Source organism: Ceratotherium simum, chromosome Y (assembly GCF_057802395.1).
Source record: "Ceratotherium simum simum isolate JZ-2026a chromosome Y, ASM5780239v1, whole genome shotgun sequence".
NCBI lineage: Eukaryota > Metazoa > Chordata > Mammalia > Perissodactyla > Rhinocerotidae > Ceratotherium > Ceratotherium simum.
In genome coordinates, this window is record NC_141941.1 from 10,323,623 (window position 1) to 10,338,305 (window position 14,683).

The 14,683-nt window shown below is 39.9% G+C and overlaps 1 protein-coding gene across 1 annotated transcript in view; it reads right to left on the bottom strand.

Annotated features, from left to right (window-relative positions):
* LOC147911646 (H(+)/Cl(-) exchange transporter 4-like) overlaps positions 1–14,683 on the bottom strand; it is a 58,908-nt gene that overhangs the window by 17,239 nt on the left and 26,986 nt on the right. Inside the window, 7 exon segments of the mRNA XM_087427835.1 lie at positions 2,563–2,724; positions 2,727–2,885; positions 2,888–2,962; positions 3,811–3,999; positions 5,844–6,387; positions 7,543–7,623; positions 7,747–7,953. Of these exon segments, the coding sequence (XP_087283961.1) occupies positions 2,563–2,724; positions 2,727–2,885; positions 2,888–2,962; positions 3,811–3,999; positions 5,844–6,387; positions 7,543–7,623; positions 7,747–7,953 (1,417 nt within the window).

Here is a 14,683-nt window from a genome sequence, read left to right on the forward strand (position 1 = left end):
TGCCTGCAATAAACCAGAGCATGTTAGTTCACAGAAGTCAGCAATTGACTACTGTTATTCTGGTACTCCTAACATCTAGGATAGTACTGGCACAGAGCACAAGAAATATTTCCTGTATGAAATAACCAATTCCTCACCCAGGAGACAATCCAGTGCTTTGAGAGTATAGACTCTTAGGCCCCAAGGGACTCATGAGAGCCTGTGTTCAAAAAAAAACAAACAAAAAAAGACAGCCCAACATCTACATGTGTAAAAGACCTAAAAGGCAAGAAGAAAATGCATTAAATATTAACCAAGTAGTTAAACTGTTTTTAAAACTGTCTTTAACATAGGAGGTTTGTTATATATTCTACCAGAACTAGTATCAGTGACCACAACTCCTGAAAAATTATGCACATTTTATGAGTACCTGCTAAGGTTATTCAACTAGACGTTCCAGTCTCTAGCAGCAATATGATCATAATGCCATGTTCAGAGAGGGTAATTAAGACAGTGTTGGTAAAATGAATTTCACAAACTATGATAGCCCAGGAAATTTAAAAGACTGGAAATAATCACAAACCCAGTAAGCTATTACAATGGCTTTAGAGCAATGGTTTTCAACTGGGAGCAATTTTGCCCCCACCCTCAGGGATATTTTGCTTATCTGGAGACATTATTGATTGTTACCACTGGGAAGAGAGTGCTACTGACATCGGGTGGGTAGAGACCAGAGATGCTACGCAACATCACACAGTGCAGAGGGCAGCACACTCCTCACAATAGCCACATGGTAATAGTGCCATGACGGAGAAACTCTATTTTAGAGTAATTATGTTTTTAAGGATGTGATAGTCTATCCTCCCATTAATTTAAAATGCTTTCATAAAACACCTACATAATTAACCACGAAGGTTAACACTGCAAATTGGAAGAAATCACAGTAGTGGTCAGTGCACAAATGGCATTATAAAAAGGTAAAGACTATTTAGAAGAAAAAGAAGATTATTTTATGACAAGTTACAGTTCACTAAGACATAGAGAAGTCCATCTGCATATAGGCTTTCACATCCTCAGCAGAAAGAAGTAAATGACACCACTAGTCTCCATGGCCTATTACGTAATTACAACCTGCTCTGACACAAATTTATTTCCCAATAGCTCTTCCAACAGATCTGACACTTATCTTCCTGTTCAGTCCTGATGTAGATCTCTTTATGCAATTAAGCATCTTCCACTTGCTGAAAAATACACTAGTAGTGAAAAAATGTGAGTTTTTTTAACTCTTCTCTGTTAACTCTTACTTTCAATTCCTTTAATCATCTTTAAAGTTTCCCACTGAGTCCTCTCTGAATCTTTATTTTGAAAAAGTCTTGGATAAAGGTATTTACGAAGCTATTTTAAGCTATTTTTTAACATTGGGAAGCAGCTTTAGAAATTCAAAGGGAGAGCCTTAGAAATAGTTAACAAATGGCAGATATAAGCAGAGGGTTGTCTTGTGAAGATGTCTTCCCAGTAGAGCATTCCACAATCATAACCAGGCAAGTCTCACTGGAAAACATCATAAATACTTGGGAAGATAGGGTATATACCAAAAGTGCACACATCAGCCAGGGCCGCAGCCTACCATGAGATGCTGGGATGGTGTACAAATCACAGGAGCAGGGATGCTGAGTAGGATCGCGTTTGTATTTGCTGTGCATCACAGAGGGACTCTGCTGGTCCCTGTCTGTGCTCTACTGGGAGCAAGCCCTCTGAGGTTCACAGGTCCTCCTTGCCTGGGCCTCCAACGACTCACACCCAGGTTTCTGGCCCTTGCCGCCTTTTGGAATCATTTTACCTCCAACTCCCCTTCCCACACAGTCATCCCCAGGCTGATGGGGACCTGCAGCCAGCTGTCTTTGGGACACCCCTCAGCCTGCCCCTTGACCCAGCTGATTTCACTTAGCACAGAAGGAAGAGAAGCATGGAACTGACTTGACATCTACTTGTTAACTATCAGGGGCCTCCACCTGGTGGAATTAGATATAAATGTCATAAAGTGAAGCAAAAGCCTTGTGCAGGGACTGGGGAGGTATCTGCAGCAAAGAACTCACAATCTAAGCTGGTAAGCCTGCCTGATGGTCTGTCTCTGAGACGTGCTTGGTCCACGCCATTTCAAGCTCTCCCATCTCTTACTTCCCAGCTTCACCCAACAATTCCCAAAAAGTAGCAGTGGCAGCAATTGCCACCTACCAAGAGTGGGGCCCAGGCTGCTGCTGGCAAACATGGTGGTCATTCTCCAGCCAAAAAAGCCTCTCCCAAGACATTATTCCTCATAGTCTGACTTGGGGACAAGCAGCATCAGCATTTATGGGGAGCTTAGGAGAAATACAGACTCTTGGACACCACCCCAGACCTACTGAATCAGAAACTTAACCAGATTTTAACTTAGGTGACATGAATATACATTAAAGTGTGAGAGCTCCTGGCTTAACGCCCTCCAACCTTTGCACACTTTCTCTAATGTTTTTGAGAATTTGGGGGGTACAAAAGCTGCCATGCATCTCTAAGAAAAATGTTAGCTTCCCTCTCTTTACTTACTTATTGCAAGAATCAGTTCCCTCCTCTGGGAAAACCCAATGAGGTTTGGCCCAGGCCATTCCAGACCCAAGCTAGGAGTCCTGGAGATCACCATGGGGAAGCCGTTGTATTTGGTCTCCTTGATGAGCATCTCTACATCCTCGACGGTCATGCTGTCCTGGTGAGCATGGACACCGGTGGCTCTCCTTGCCGCTGAGGCATGACATTGGTGGTCAGCATGCGATGGGTGAACTCATCCTTCACATCCAGAAGTGGGTACACATTTAAGTGGATGTGGGCCTCATAGATGCCTTCCTTCCCAAAGGTTACAGCTGCCTCTATCAGGGCACAACATACTCCAGACCACCAGTTAATTCAAACATGATGACCAACAACAACACTGTCATCCTGGTAACTCCACCTGTCACCAAAGAGAGGAGTGAAATTCTGAAACTCAACTCCAGACACTCAAGAGGGCATGAATTGTAGAAACTGAGGAGCTGGCTATAAACTCTCCTGACACCTATTCTAAGGAGACAGTCCTACAGGTTGTCCATGCTTGGACTTCTGGAACACAGGTCAGGCTCTGTGAAACACAGCTGTGCATCAGGCATCCATAAGTCACATCTGACTGGGGGGCTCTTCTCCAGCAAGGGACAACTGGGCTGTATATTTACCCAGGACTACACGCGCTGCTTTTTAATGAGTGGATGCTATGTGGGCTATGTGAGGTTTCTGCCTCAGCAAGTATGACTGTCTACCAGCAGCCCATAAGATGGAAAAATTGTAGGGATTCTTAGGGTCTGTTGACAAGAGAGGGACTTGTCCTTGTGTCTCTTGGTATTCAGGGGAGAATCCATACCAACTCTTAATTTTCCAACAAGCTTAAATCAAGACTTCCCAATCTTAGCACTACTGATATTTCAGTTTGGATAATTCTCTTTTAGGAAGCATAGAACATGCCCTCTGCTTTGCTAGATGATTTGCAGTGTCCTTGATCCCAATCCACTAGATGCCAGTAGCACTTTCCGCTACCCTATCTGTGACAATCAAAAATGCAAACATTGCCAAATGCATGGGGGGGGGATAAAATGGGGGCAAAATCACCCCTAGGTGAAAACCACTGTTCTAGATGACACAGCTTCAAGATGGTAGACATTCCATCAGCCTGGATTCCTGAATGACTAGATGCTGAAGAACCTTCTGTTAACACACAATACATATTATATTCTACCTACATATATAGACACACACATATACATGCTATACCTAAGCAGGCTGCAGCTCCCACCATTACATAAAGTCCTGGGGTGACACAGTCTACTTCAGGCTTGCACCAGTTCCTGATGATGATCCAGTCATGGTGATGGTAAGCCAGTTGTTCCACGCCAATTCCCACAATCCTGCCTGCCATCGCTACCACAGCCATGCTGGGGATGAAGAGGCCTGATGGGATTTCCAGGGAACACAGAGGGAAAAGAAGCATGAAGAAAGGAGTTCAAGTTCCCACTTCTCCACCCACAGTACACATGGTCCCTTCTCGACAAGCTTGCATTTTGCTTCAGTCTTCAAAGGAGGTGCTGTGCCTCAAAACAGGCCAGGTGGGGGACAGCCTTCATGGCCTAATGGTTAAAGTTCAGTGCTCACCGCTTCAGAGGCCCGAGTTCAGTTCTCAGTCGCGGAACCACACCAGTCATCTGTCAGTGACCATACTGTGGCAGCAGCTCACATAGAAGAACTAGAAGGATTTACAACTGGAATATACAACTATGTACTGGGACTTTGGGAAGGAAATAAAAATGGAGAGAGGAAGGTTGCCAATAGATGTCAGCTCAGGACAAATCTTGCCCAGAAAAAAGAAATAGGTCATCTGGGACAAGGTGGGACAAGTGATTTCCTGTTCTTAGGCAGTCATATCTACTGTGACTTGGAGAGAATGCAATTTTACACTTTCATTTCCTTTCCTTCGAAAGCTGCCCTGGTTTGCCTGCTACAGACTAAAGAAAGATAAGCCCCATTGCAAATAACATTCAAAGTGAGCATCTGTCTCTTGAGATATTCACCAATTCTCTCTCCCCTTGTACATCATTCAAATTAGCTTTTAAAATTAAATCTCAAGCACAGCATGAAAATGGAACAGAAGGCCCTGTGACTGTTCACAGGTAAAATAAAGAAGCTGAAAGCATCAGGGCAGGTACCCTGCATCTTCCAAACAGCTTCTCATGAGCTTGCTGTGCCTTGAATCACGGTAGCCAAACATCTGTCAGAGAGAGCTGAGGCACTTCCCTCTTCCTAACAAGGTACAGTTTCCAAAAAGCAGTCTGGATATTTTCAAGCCAGGTTAGAGGCAGCGAAGAAATATACTAATGTGAACTAAAAGATGTTGGTAATAGTGTGTTTTATATTTTGCTGTATGGAAATACATTTTTATGTATCTAGTGATTAGACATGTGCTACAGAACACACCTGACTCTCCGTGTTCATGGAGATGTCACGTGACCGTGATCCTGAGGGGGAGCTGCAGTGATGCCCACCCCAGACTCTCATCAATCTGAGGATGGCAGTGGATCTTTAACCAAATTCCAGGAAAGTTTGGACCCTTGAGTGTGATTTCTAGAGTTTGGGACATCCCTGAGGAAATGTCTCCTATCTGAGCTGCCCCTTGTCCCACAGTCATTTAATCTCCTGTAACTTCAAAGTAGACTTCTGCCAGCAGGCACAGAAGATGCTGCTAGAGCCTTCCTCAGACACGACAACAAATCCCTCCACTAGGAGCTGATGAATCAGAGACAGTCAGCTGTTTTAATAAAGTCCTTGTTCTTAGGGTAAAAATTCAGGATTGTGTTTGGCCATTATACACCCAAGTGTAAACTCGTATTCACTGTTTCTTAGACTTTTTTAAGAGAAAAAAAAAATCATAGAAATACCACACAGAAAGTAATAGTAACAAATACAACGGGGGTTCTGGAAGGTTCTGCTTCTTGTCCTGGGTGCTGGTTACACAAGCGTGTGTGTTTTGTGAAAGTTCACCAAGCTGTACATGCCTCTATAGGAATGATGTACTCTGAGCCTTAGCTTCTTCACTTGTAAAATGGGATGAAAATCTCTATTTCATAGGCTTATTGTTTATCAAAAGCTTAGTTTCTTCTTGATTAAAAGAATGTCAAATGCTTGACACAAGAGAACACTGAATACAGGCCAGGTCTCCTTTTCCACCCATGGCAATTTTTTTTTGGTAAGTAGGGTGCCATCCCCAGAAGGACGTGGGTTGCCCCCACATCCTCCTTCCCCTCCACTTACCTTCATGCCAAAGGTAAATATGGTAATGACGATTTTGAAGATCAGCGCCAGGGCCAGCTGCCACATGGCGGTGTAAACCCCGAACCCGGCCGGCCGGTCCGGGATGTCGTCCACAGGCCGCGTCATGTTGGGGTCGTTGACGTAGTCACAGAGCTGGGAGGACTCGAGGGCCCCGCAGTCATTGAACAGCTCAGAAATGAGCTCGCTCGTGCTCCGGCGCGTGTAGGGATTGGGGTAGGCGATGATGGCGGTGATGGCGGTCACCACGATGACCTCCAGCACCGGGTACTTGCCCAGCTTGGTGGTTTTGCGCCTCCTGCACCAGGCGATGTTGCAGCGGATGAAGAGGGTTCCCCACAAGCCCCCAAAGACCCCAAGCAGGAAGAAGGGGAAGAGTTCGGCCATGTACCAGGGCGTGTGATATTCCACGTAAAAGAGAACAAGGTGGCTGTTCCCAAAGGGATTGATGGAGCGCAGCGTGAAGGCCGCCACCAGGGCCGCGAAAAAGGACCTCCACAAGGTCTTCAAGGGAAAGTAGTAACTGACCTGGGACGAACAAGTAGGAAATTAGCGACTGGCCAAAGAAACAGCTGCCCAGGACCCCACTGACCAGCAGCCACCCACGGATGCTTGGAGTGCAAGTCGCACCCAGACCAAAGATGGGCAGCACTCACCTCCTCAGTCTAGGCTTAGGTATGACAAAAATGCACCAACAAAGATACTTAAATGACTCTGGGTCTAAAGGTGCAGTGGAGACTAGTCAAGGTGTATTAGAACTATTTTTTTAAGAGAAATGAAAATATTTAATGATAATTCTGTTTACGGCACAGAGACCCTCCTAAAAGGAAATAAACCTCTGGATTTGATTTGACAGACAACAGAATAGATCAAGGGTTGGAAAATCCTGGCCCAGCAAATATATTTGTATGGCACATGAGTTAAGAATGGTTAAAAAGTGTATTTTCTGGCATGTGAAATATTCAAAAGAACAACAATATTTTGTGACGTGAAAATTATATAAAATTCAAACTTCAGCGTCCATGAGGAAAGTTAGGCAGCCATGCCTGTTCACGTGCGCGTTGTCTGTGGCGCCTTTCCCCGCTCAAGGTCGGAATAGAGTAGTTGTGACAGAGGCCATGAGACCCACAAAGCCTAAAATGTTTACTGTCTGGCCCTTTACAGAAAACGTCTGCCAACCCCTGGAATGGATCCACTGGGGTTGCCAAAAACAAAAATGCTTAATTAAATTGGTTATGAGAAAGAGAGAGAAGACTGTAAATCTTTAAAAAAAATATTACATTGGCAATTTGTAAAACAATACAGTCACACACCACATGTCAACAACAGATTGCATATACGGTAGTGGTCCTATAAGATTAGTACCATAAGCCTAGGTGTGTAGTAGGCTACACCATCCAGGTTTGTGTACGTGCATGTTATGATGTTCACACAACAATGAAATTGCCTAACAACACATTTCTCAGAATGCGTGTCCCTGTGGTAACATGATGCATAACTGTACTTGAAAACAGATATTTGTCAGCGAAAATTGTGACTCCTTAATGAGCTGCAGGGCTCTTGCTCAATACTCCAGTGGCTCTAATCCTCAAAGGCCTGGAGAGGGAGGCCCACTGCTGTGCTAACCATCCACATACTCCTCAGTCCTCCAAACCACGCATTCCCTCAGCTGCCCTTTCTCACCTCTTCTAGACTGAAGAGCACGCCCCCGATTGGAGCACCAAAGGCAACAGAGACTCCGGCAGCAGCTGCAGCCGAAAGCACCTGCAAGGCAGAGAGTCCTATGTAAGCCCCCGGGCCCTTCGTGATGACAAGCTTGTGCAGGTGAGACCGGAGTGGGGCTTCTGGAAGAGACCTGCACTGCAGATGGAAGCTCAGCGTGCTCACCTCACACCTCTTGCCCTCGTTCTTGCTGTACTTGGAGAAGAGGCTGCTGAAGAAGTTGCCACAGCAACAAGCCACGTGCACCAGCGGCTGTTCTTTCCCAAGGCTCAGGCCCAAGGACACTACCAGCACCAGAGTGACAGTCTTGATCAGCAGGGTCCACTTCCCCAAGTAGCCCCTGATGATAAAGCCGCTCAAAATGGTCTTTATCTGAAACAGAGGACGGAGAACGAGGGGGAGTGAGCTGCTTCAATGTCATGGCGAGGAAAATCACTAACGCCTTTGCACTGCATTCACTAAATTACAGTTATGTGCCTCATAACAACATTTTGGTCAACGATGGACTGCATCGACGACAGTGGTGCCATAAGATTAGTACCCTATAGCACATGTCTAGTAATCCCGAGATTAAGCAACACATGACTATATACTGAGAAAGGGCTACTTTAGGGGTTTTTTTGGCTATAATTTTATATTATGAAGTTTTGTATTATGTTACAAAATATTCATATATTTTATATTATATTAACAGAAACCTTTAAAAAAGACCAATATGTTGCAGATATTAGTTCATAGCATAATAAGACATCATAATAAGGACAGGATAAATAATAACCTAAATCCCATTTTATTTATGGTTTTCTCCTGTTCACATTACCATTTATTGTGTTGAGCAGAAACATTCCTTTTGATTTTAAATGTTAACTTTGACAATTGAACATTATCCATGAAAAAGAGTTGGACATCTGACTAGGTACACAACAGAGCAAATACAGTAAAATGTCAATTGAGACATTTCTCGATTTCTCAATGTCTTAATTTCCTCTTCAAAGAACAATTTTTCTGGCTATAGAATTTCTAGTTGATGGTTTCTTTTCTTTCAGCATTTTAACTATATCATCCCTCTGTCTTCTGGGTTCCATGGTTTTTGACCAGAATTCAGTTATTAAACATTTTTAGAATCACTTTTATATAGCTCACCTGTCTCTTGCAGCTTTCAAGATTAACCTTTTGTCTTTTTCTCTTGAAAAGTTGATTATAATATGTATCCAGGTGGATTTCTTTGAGTTTATACTGTTTGGACTTTGTTAAGTTTTTGGATATATAGATTTATGTCTTTCTTCAAATTCGGGAAGTTTTCAGTGATTATTTCTTCAAATATTCTGTCTTACGCTTTCTCTCTCTCCTTTCCCCCTGGAGATCCAATTATGCGTATGTGAGTATGCCTGATGAAGTCAAACAGCTCTCTTAGGCTCATTTTTTAAAACCCAGGTATCTTTCTGTTCCTCAGCCTGGGTGATTTCAATAGACATATTTTCAAGTTGTCTCATTCTTTCTTCTTCCAACAGCAAATATGCTGTTGAAATCTTCTAGAGAAATTTTCATTTCAGCTAATATGAAGTAAATAGGATAGCTGTAACAGTGTTAACACTTCATAATAAACTGAAACATCAAGTCAAGGTAAGCTCTAAAAGCATACCACTTCTTACACAGGTGATAATGGTTCTACTTTATAAAGCAAACAGAAGTAGAAAGAGGGACAACCTTATCTAAAAAATACAGAATTTTTTTCTCTAAAATTTCATTTTAAAAAATGTTTCCAAAATAATTTTCATTCTAAGTAATCATAATTTTTCAGAAGCAAATGATAGTGAGAATCAGCATGTTTTACAATATGCATCAGTGCATTGTATTCAGTTCGTTCTTATAGTGCACATCATACAACAGCTTACAGCAGATTGCCTTAGGTGATGATGAATTTGTCTTGAAAATAGGTCAGTTAGTCTCTTTGCTGAAATGGAGAAAGTTCAACATTTTAGTTGAAGTGAAGTAAGTTTATATGTTTAGTAAGGTTTTGACAAGGAGAAGATTATTTTTATTCATTAATTATGTTATTTTATACTCTCCCTCTTTCCAACAACTGGGGTAGTAATTCTTCCTTAATTTAAGAATTTAGAATTAAATTAAATTCTTAATAGATTTTTGAATTCTACTACAATAATAGTAGAAACTGCTACTGCTGAGTCCTAACAAACAAATTTAGTTACGAAACCTCCATTTTGACATAATATAGTTTAAAAGATTATTGTAAACTCTTCTATAAATGGAGGAATATGTATATTACATACTTACATGTAACTTAAAGAATATTAATAAAACGAGCACCCATCTACCCACAACCAAGCTTAAGAAACAGAAGAGTGGGTACCTTTGAAAGCATAGGTACCTTAGTTTCCTTCACCAATGGAACATTTCTCTTTCCCCCACTTCTTTGGACTAATATAAGTAGAATTACACATTACACATTCTTTTTTGACTTTTTTTTTTCACTTAATCCTTCTTTTTGGAGTTGCATCCATTATAATGTATTCCTTGTACTTTGTCATAAAAGAAATTTAATGTTTAACTAAGTATTTCATTCCTTTAATTTCAGCTGTCACGGATAAGGATGACCACACCAGAAGAAGAAAAAGTTCAGCCAGCCCCTCCAAAATCCAGCTCATATTCAAACTTCCCCCCCTCTATAACGATCAAAAGCTGAGTCATGCATTTGATTCTTTGGAGGGGAAGATGAAATTGCCCACCATGTTTTTTAGTGATGCTTTAAATTTTCTGTCATTCTCCATTGGCCATTTCTTTACTTTTGAAAGACTTGAGTCAAAAGACCCACTATTAGGCAGTGGGATCATAAACTGAGAAGCCAACAATGATCTGTTCTTTAGGCTTCAGATAGCAAATAAAATACAGTCAACTCAGCTATAAGGCCAGTTTGGAAAACACAAATTAGTTCTAATGTGATTGATACATTAGGGAACAGTTTGAGAATACAGCAAATTTTGCATCATCATCTTATGCTAAACACTAGGTGAACGTAGAAAATTGCACCTAGGTGAATCAAGCTGCATATTAATACACAAAACATATACATGCACGTCTCAAACATCTACCAGTTCACATATGTGTTAGGAGTCACATCCACCCACATCAACTTCCCCTCCAATTTTAGATAATTCTCTTTCTATTACTGCACAATAATACACAAGTTATAACCTGTCTGATACCCACTTCCACAGTAAATTTCAGGTGTTTTTCAATGTGAATCACCACACTTAATGTAGCATTCATGTATTTCTTTTTTAAACAGTTTTCTTGAGGTATAGTTGATATTTTAAAACTGCATAAATTTAATGAATACAATTTTATGAGTTTGGACATATGCATATATCTGTAATATTATCACCACAATCAAGCTAACAGACATATACAACACCTCCAAAAGTTTCCTTGTGTCCCCTCTTTGGGTTTTGTTCCGCTTTGTTTTATTTATTTATTTATTTATTTATTTATTTATTTATTTATTTATTTATTTTGTAGTAAGAATACTTAACATTAGATTTATCTTCAACAAATTTTTAAGTGCACAATATAGTATCGTAGGCTATATGCACTATGCTGTACAGCAGAAGTCCAGAACTTATTCATCTTATATAACTGAAACTTTATACCAATTGAACAACAACTCCAATTTTCCCCTGCCTCCAACCCCTGGCAACCATAATTCTACTCTCTGTTTCTATGAATTTGACTATTTTAGATTCTGCATATAAGTAAGATCTTGCAGTATTTGTCCTTCTGTGACTGGCTGATTTCACTTAACCTAATGCCCTCACGGTTCATCTATGTTGTCACAAGTAATAGGATTTCCCTCCTTTTTAAGGCTAAATAATACTCTCTTGTATGTGTATGTATTTCATATACATCTTCTGTATCCATTCACTCATTGACAGGAGATTAGGTTGTTTCCATACGTTGGCCATTTTGAAAAATGCTGTAATGAATATGGGAGTGCAGATATCTCACTGAGATCCTGTTTTCATTGCTTTTGGATATATATACCCAAGAGTGGGATTTCTGGATCATATTTGGTAATTCAACTTTTAATTTTTGAGGAATTTCTATACTATTTTCCATAATGGCTGCACCAACTTACATTCTCACCAACAGTGCACAAGTATTTCCTTTTCTCCATATCCTCACCAACACTTATCTTTTGTCTTCTTGATAGCCATTCTGACAGGTGTGAGGTGATATCTTACTGTGGTTTTGATTTACATTTCCCTGATGATTAGTGATGCTGAGCACCTTTTCATGTACCTGTTGGCCTTTTGTATGTCTTCTTGGGAAAAATGTCTATTCAGTTCCTTTGTCCATTTTTTAATAGGGTTATTTGATTTTGTTTTGTTTTGTTGTCTGATTTTGCGGGGGTGGGGGCTGGTTCTTGTTACTGAGTTGCAGAAATTCAAAATATAGGAGTTCCTTATATATTTGAATATTAACCCCTTTTCAGATAAATGGTTTGCAAATATGTTCTCCCATTCCACATGTTGTCTTTCACTCACTTGGCATTTTCTTTTGCTGTGCAGAGCTTTTTAATATGATGTAGACTCACTGGTTGTTTTGCTTTTGTTGCTTGTGCTTTTCTTAACCATTTAACATTTAAGTATAAAACTTTGCTACTCTTTTTATTTGGTTCTTACATGTTTTAGATGTATCACTGTCAAAGTTTTAAGTATTGTTTCTTTAGTTCCATTTTCCCAGTGACCCTGTGGTTTGTAACACACCATTTTGCATAACATGGTGATTTTTAAGAAAGAACATATTGCAGTGTATCAGAACTGACAGTATTTAAAAAGTAGGATGATGATTCAGCTTGCTTTTCAGGTTCCTGATGCAATAAATCAATATAAACCATCCAAAATTCAGCAGTGACATACTAGGACATTTTTTTTTTCTATCTTCACTGAAATATGACCATGTTGAGTTTTTCTTTTGACAATCTTTTAATTATTCCAGCTCTTTTTGTGGACTGCCTGGACCACTGCAGTTCTCTATGAAAAGAGATACTAGATGTTGTGAGACCTCTTATGATAAGTTATTGCAATTGGTTTTTGGTTAATTTGACTGCCCCACTGTAATGAGCTCCTTGTGGATGTGACCTATGTATTATTCAATCCTATAGATCCAGAAAATGGCACAAAGCAATGGGTGCTGAATGAATGACTGTTTAAAAAAAATTTTTTTAAAAACCTTCCATTACTCACATGATAAAACTACTCACCACCCTTGGAATAAAATAGTATTTACCAAATTCTAATAATATAAAACAACAATGTAAACCCAAGCTGTAAGTTTGAAGACTCAAAAGCCTTCAGAGCCAGACATGTACATAAGCAAAGAAGGTGGCCAGGCTAGTGCTGTGAACAACAGAAAGTAAATATTTGTCTACTAGGCAATTTTTGCACTATAAGGATGGGGTCCAGGGCTTTCACATTTTCCTATTTAGTAAAAAGCTGGAAATAGTTTTCACTAAATCCTTAGATGTTTATTTTTTGCCAGATAATTCAACGGCTTTTCAGAATATTGAGGTCAACCAGCACACCTACATCTGGAGACTGAATCTTGTCCTCCAAGCTCAGTTTTCAAGCTCTAAATTTGCCTGAGTCAAGAATTAACAAACTATGGCCTGTGACCCAAATTTAGCCAGCCATTTGTTTTTGTACAAACCATTGTTTTATAACCTGCTGCTAAACATTGTTTTTCTATGTTTAAATAGTTGGAAGGAAAACACAAGAAGTATATTTTCTGACATATGAAAATTGTGTGAAATATAATTTCAGAGCTCATAAATAAAGTTACGGAACATAGCCGTACTCACTAATTATATACTGCCCATGGCTATTTTCACACTACAATGGAACAGTTGAGTAGTTACAACACAGACCATATGTCCCACGAAAGCTAAAATATTTACTATTTGGCCCTTTACAAAAAATGCTTGTTGATTCCTGGTCTAGGTAAATATGCATCCCCATTCTCCTTTTACAGCTCCCTCATTTCTCTTGAGTTATCTGAAAGTTGGCCTCAAAACCGAGTGCTTACATCTTCTTTTCAAAAGCAGGTAAATAAAGTAAAGAAGGTAAATACAGATCAAGTTCTTTCACTTCAGCATTTCTATCAATAGAGTCCACATGCCTGAAATGTCAGAAAAAAGTATTGTATGAATCAAGGAAAGGCAATAAGTTTAGCTTTTTGGGGCATCATTTTTTTTCCTCCTCTTCATTTCTTTCTTCTTTCCCCTAGGGAAGAATCTTGGAGGTGAGAAGGTCTGAGTTTTCCAGTATCTTCCTTCTCTTTTTAGTCTTCTTTGCAAATGAAATTTCTCACATACATGAAGTGTACAGGAGGAATAAAAGAATCCCAATAGTATTTTACTTTTAGAGTCATCAGATTCATACTAATTTTTTATTTTTCTTTTCCTCCATGTGTCTAATGCTATATAACAAAATGAATGATATGTTGAGTCCAGTTTTGCAAGACTCTCCTGGTAATTCTTTGTGTGTTTCATCTTTGATCTTTTAGTTGAGGAACCTTGTTATACTCATCTTTGGTTTTCTGATGACAAATCTCCATTTTGACTTGGATATCTGTTTATTCCAGTCACAAGATTCACCATCAAAGACACTTATGCAAGTTTTCTTAGCTTTGTTCTTCCAATTGACCAAAATCCAGGCATGTTTTCTTTTATTGCTTAGAATGAATTTCTAACTCTAATGCTATACCATCTTCTGTCTTCTTAGGAAAATAATAATTCTATAATATCATTTGTTCAGTTGATTGTTCAGTATTATACTGATCCAGTTAACTATTTTTCAACAATATGATAGTTTGCCTAAATTTGTATAATTTTTGTGGTACCACATAAATCAGTTGGTTTTAGCTACATAACAAACAAATCCAAAACTTAGTAGCTTAAAACAGAAATGATTTATTTAGCTCATGATACTCTAAGTTAACAGTTTGGACCACAGTCAGCTGGCCAGCCTTTTCAGTTTGGGTCAGACTTGGCTACTTTTGCCTAGGCTTCTTCACACATCTGGAA